Source organism: Trichomycterus rosablanca, chromosome 5, assembly GCF_030014385.1.
Source record: "Trichomycterus rosablanca isolate fTriRos1 chromosome 5, fTriRos1.hap1, whole genome shotgun sequence".
Classification (NCBI taxonomy): domain Eukaryota; kingdom Metazoa; phylum Chordata; class Actinopteri; order Siluriformes; family Trichomycteridae; genus Trichomycterus; species Trichomycterus rosablanca.
Genome location: NC_085992.1, coordinates 4,175,281 through 4,180,275, shown reverse-complemented (window position 1 = coordinate 4,180,275; position 4,995 = coordinate 4,175,281). Strand labels below are relative to the sequence as shown.

At 41.1% G+C, this 4,995-nt stretch overlaps 1 protein-coding gene across 1 annotated transcript; it reads right to left on the bottom strand.

Annotated features, from left to right (window-relative positions):
- Window positions 1-435: 435 nt before the first annotated feature.
- Window positions 436-3,743, bottom strand: scpp1 (secretory calcium-binding phosphoprotein 1). The gene is made up of 7 exons (XM_062995392.1): window positions 3,690-3,743; window positions 3,547-3,594; window positions 1,780-1,809; window positions 1,613-1,687; window positions 1,457-1,522; window positions 1,063-1,350; window positions 436-828 (listed from the first exon to the last, which is right to left on the bottom strand). Exons 1-7 carry the CDS (start codon window positions 3,741-3,743, stop codon window positions 436-438), a joined length of 954 nt encoding a protein of 317 aa, XP_062851462.1.
- Between the last annotated feature and the right edge of the window lie 1,252 nt (window positions 3,744-4,995).

Below are 4,995 nucleotides of genomic sequence, written 5' to 3'. Positions count from 1 at the left end.
GATAGCATATATAAAAACATACTATAAACACTATGTGGCCAAAAGTATGTGAACACTTGAATACTAGCTTGTTTTGGACAACATTTACAGCTACAACAGCCTCCACTCTTCTAAAAAGACTTTTTGAGCGTGTCTGTAAGAACAGGTGCCCATTCCACTTAAAAAACAATCATAAGGTCAGATAATAATAATAATTCATCCCAAAAGTGGTTATTAAGGTTAAAGTCATGGCTCTGTGCAAGCCACTGGAATTTCTAAACCAAACTAATAAAACCACGTCTTTATGGACCTTAAACAGAGTGTCTACACCCTTTGGCCATGTAGTGTAATATTATTTAGGCAGATCATTCTTCCCAGGGATTTCCAATTTGCATATTTAAGGGCAAATCAATAAAATTAATATATCATTCTAAAAATCAGCAGACAATAATTCGATCATCTCCAGAACTGCACATCATGCTCGATGCTGTTGGGCGTATGGAAGCCGTTGAACGGATCCTTGGCTCCGTCGTCTCCGACGTTGTGCTTCACATACTCTTCGCTATCACAGTCCTGGCTGTTGTTCCCGGATTGGCACTCCTTCGAGCGGCTCTGCTTGCTTTCGGCGCTCTCTTTGGACTCGTCGGATTCGCTGGACTCGTGACTCTCGCTGTCGCTGCTGGAGCTGTTGCCGCTTTTCATTGCGCTGCTGTCGACTGAAGGATCGATTCGCTCGCCGGTTGATTCGCTGCTTTCACTGCTGCTGCTGCTGTGCGAGTCTTTCTGTTGTTTCTCGGCGCTCTCTTTGCTTTCACTGCTGCTGCTCTCGCTGCTGCTGGAACTGTTGGAGTTTTTCATCTGGCTCTCAGTCGACTCGATGCTTTCACTGCTGCTGCTGCTGCTGCTGCTATCGGATTTTTTCAGCCCGTTCTTATGAAACTCGTTGCTTTCAGAGCTCTCGCTACTGCTGCTCTCGCTGCTGCTGCTGTTGGAGCTTTTTCCTGGGTTCTCGATAGATTCACTGCTCTCGCTGCTGCTGCTCTCGCTGCTGCTGCTGTTGGAGCTTTTTCCTGGGTTCTCGATAGATTCACTGCTCTCGCTGCTGCTGCTCTCGCTGCTGCTGCTGTTGGAGCTTTTTCCTGGGTTCTCGATAGATTCACTGCTCTCGCTGCTGCTGCTCTCGCTGCTGCTGCTGTTGGAGCTTTTTCCTTGGTTCTCGACAGATTCGCTGCTCTCACTGCTGGTGCTGTTGGATTTGTCCTTCTGACTCACAGCAGACTTGTTGATCTCGTCGCTATCTAACGCTGCACTAGCGGATGTTCTGTTGTCTTCAGCACTAACCACCTGAATGCTGAAGATGTGAATCAGGTTCTAAAAGAAAAGCAGTAATTAGAGTGAATTTGTGTTTATCAAGTGTCAACATCAATAAGACTTTACACTAGTTAAAGGCACATGAATGCTTAATAAATCCACCCACCTTGCGCATGTTCTCTGAGCTTCCTTGGCTGTTGTCAACAGTCATTTGAGCTTCACCTGTGCCAAACTGTGCCAACATGAAATAATAAAATCAAATTCAATATAACAAAATATGTTAATAAAGTTATTTATGCTACTCAAGTAAAGGAAGCGTTACCCGTTCTTCCAGCGAGTGGCTCTGGCTCGCGTGAGAGGTATGCTCAGCTGATTTAGACTCCATGGATTCTGAGGTCTGTTCAAACAAACGAAAAAATGAAGTGAAATTTATGCAACACGGTCTTTTTAAAGTGTCAGAATCATGTGCTGTTGGTTGGTTGTGCTTACATTGTTCTCAGATGTGTTGTCCTCCGAGCTCTAGGGAAGAAAACAATGCAAGTGTTACATCATGTTTCATGTTTTTATTTACCACCATTTTATCCTGGTCAGGGTTGCAATAAGTCACTGGGCACAATGCAATAACGCCCCAGGCGTGAGATTTTGAACCCTGGACTCAGTGCCACCCGAGCGCTAATGCAAATATTAATATACAATAGTAGAACAGGTATGTAATTATTTTGTTTGATGGACTTTCGACAAACTCTGCATAGAGTATACATCATGTTTTGGAAAAAACGACACTGGAAGTTCTGGAAGACCCCAAAGGCCCCCTTTTTACCTCCAAATGTAAGTCAACTAATAAATAATAATAAGAAATAATAATAATTTATATTAATTACTTTTTGCTTTTATATGCTGACACTTAAGTAGAGCTCAAATGTACAAAAACAAACCACAGTGAAGTGAGTCTTCCATGTAGATGAAAGGAATATCTTTAAGAATCCACACATTTGTATATTTTAATACGTGTTAATTAACCATTTTATTTATTTATACAGTGTAACATAGATCTAAAGCCTTCAGACCAGATCTAGTCCACCATCCAATCAGTAAATCTACAGACCAGATCTAGTCCACCATCCAATCAGTAAATCTACAGACCAGATCTAGTCCACCACACACCCAGTAAATCCACAGACTCAACCACAGAAACACATCTTAAATATGGCAAATCCAATAGTCAGTTTTCTTTACTCCATTTATTTTACTCAATTTATCCTGGTCTCGCACATTTGGTGCGAGAATACAACCAGCGCAAAGCTTTGGCCATCTCCAGCTTAGACTTTAATCCTCAATTACTTAGACTGTAGACTGTAAGTCACTTTGGATAAAGCGTTTGCTAAATGCCGAAAAACTTAAACGTTCATAAGGTAACAAATACTATACAGGCAGATTTTCTTCATTTTTTTTCAAGCATAATTATTAAGCAACAGGTTTAATAATCTAATGATACGGTAGAATTAGATGAATCTTAAGCTGAATATGACTGTACAGCGGTACCTTGTTACTCAACGTCCCCTAAACTCTAAAAAATCTACAGAAATTTGTGCCCTTAAGCTCAACGTGTTCAGTTTGTTTAAAAAAATTTATTTATTTAATTTCAAATTAACAATGAACAGCCACTTTGTTCAGCGCTTGGCTTAAGCGGTGCAGTAAAACGTCATTAAAGCGCAAATATGAGACGAATCTGCGTGAATATTTGTGTAGAATTATTATCAAATCCAGTCTGAAAGCTCCACATGTATCTGTGTTTATCTGGATTTTTAATTGCAGTATTTCAGTGTTTTTATATTTTATTTGTGTTATTTTCGGTGTATAAGTGTCAAAAACAGCCCCATTATTTCACATTAGACTAAAATATAAGCAGTTCCACAGGAACATGGAACGCATTAACAGGTTTCACATACATTCTTATGGGAAAAAATACCTTGAAACTCAACGCCATTTAAACTCAACGCCACTCCCAGAACCAAGTGAGTAAAATGCTCATGTAATCATGTAATTAACAAATTCAGCAGTATTCAATGACATTCTTTATAATGCATTAAAAAACTGAGCTTGTGTACTTACATCTTGATCTACAGGTTTAGGTCCTGTTTGATCAGTAGACTCAGACGAGGTCTGAAACATCCAACAGAGAGTTTTAGTATCAGAAATATTTGTATAAAATACTTTAACCTAACATGTTTTGAGATATTTATTAGAAATACTTACAGAGTTGGATGCTTGTTCTGTCATCTGCATGGCCACCTTGTGCAACACCTGTAATAACACAGAAAGTAAAATAGACCTTCAGAGTCCTTCTGATGCTCATTAAATAATATAAATATGAATTATTTTAGATGAAAATGACTTACTGGGTTTGCACAGGCTGCTCCTAGCAGGCAGAGAATCACGATTGCGAGCTTCATTCTAAAACAAATAATGTTTTGTATATTTAGATGCAGTAAAAGTTACTGTCAGTCATTGTACTCAGGCTGTACAGTAGTAAGTAGTAAGAAAAGCTGCTTTCTTACCTGCTGTGTCTCAGTTGCAGGTTCTGCTGCTTCTGCTGCGATGAAAGTGTGGATTAACACTGTGGTGAAGCGGTGAAGCAGAGCTGCTATTTATCTGCCCGTCTTTAGGTTGAGTTGAGGGCATCGTTTCCGCCCTGCCAGCTCAGCTTTACTATTTGCGACTGCTGTGTGGGGGCATGAACAATTACAAACACACTCACACAGACGCACAGACAGACACATTATACTGTACGTACAGTCTAGAGCTCCTCCACTTCCGCTCCTGTCTGTCTATTTTTGGAGGGTAAACTATAGGGTGTGTGGACAGGGTATGCTGAGCATGCCCATGCCCTCGTCCCACACAGCAGGAAGTTTATAATGAAGGCATTACAACTTCAGTGGTTACTTTCTGTGGTGAGTTTTTTCTTTTTCACTGCACCTCTGCGTTCTAAATAAGGCCACAGTGTGTAAACAGCAGTGGGAATAAAGCACATAACATGGTGGTGTGTGACTCAATATTTGGAATATTTGGTGGAATCCCTGGTGAGGAAATGGCCCTCCATATTCAATATTATACACTATTTATTTTATTAATAGCTGTATTATTTTCTAATAATTAAATAATTGTTTTTTTAATACTTTATTTATGCATGTTCTCCCTTTTTAGCGCGTCCAATTGCCCGATTGCGTCATGCTTCCTCTACACCAATGTCTGCGTGGGTTTCCTCCTGGTGCTCCGGTTTCCTCCCACAGTCCAAAAACATGCAGCCAGGCTAATTGGAGACACTGAATTGTCCTATAGGTACCAGCCACTAGGATGTATAAACCAGTCCATTGTAGTGCCGGTCCCAAGCCTGGATAAATAGGGAGGGTCGTGTCAGGAAGGGCATCCGGCGTACAAATCAATAATGCGGATCATGATCTGCCGGCGACCCCTAACGGGAGCAGCCAAGGGAATTGAGTAAAGAAGGTCCTGTGTTCGATTCCTAGGTGGAGAGGTCCTGGTCCATTCTGTGTGGAGTTTGCATGTTCTCCTTGTGTCCGTGTGGGTTTTCTTCAGCTGCTCCAGTTTCCTCCCACAGTACAAAGACATGCAGTCAGGTTAAGTGGAGACACTAATTGCCCAGGTGGCATAATGGGATATTCCACTGGCACACCAGCCGAGATT

Excerpts from the sequence above, each read along its gene's own strand:
- scpp1 (XM_062995392.1), bottom strand. The coding sequence starts at position 3,743 with ATGAAGCTCGCAATCGTGATTCTCTGCCTGCTAGGAGCAGCCTGTGCA. Across the intron at positions 3,595-3,689 it reads GAGCAGCCTGTGCAAACCCA|GTGTTGCACAAGGTGGCCAT; the intron begins GTAAGTCATTTT and ends GTGTTATTACAG. Across the intron at positions 1,351-1,456 it reads GCTCAGAGAACATGCGCAAG|AACCTGATTCACATCTTCAG; the intron begins GTGGGTGGATTT and ends CTTTTCTTTTAG.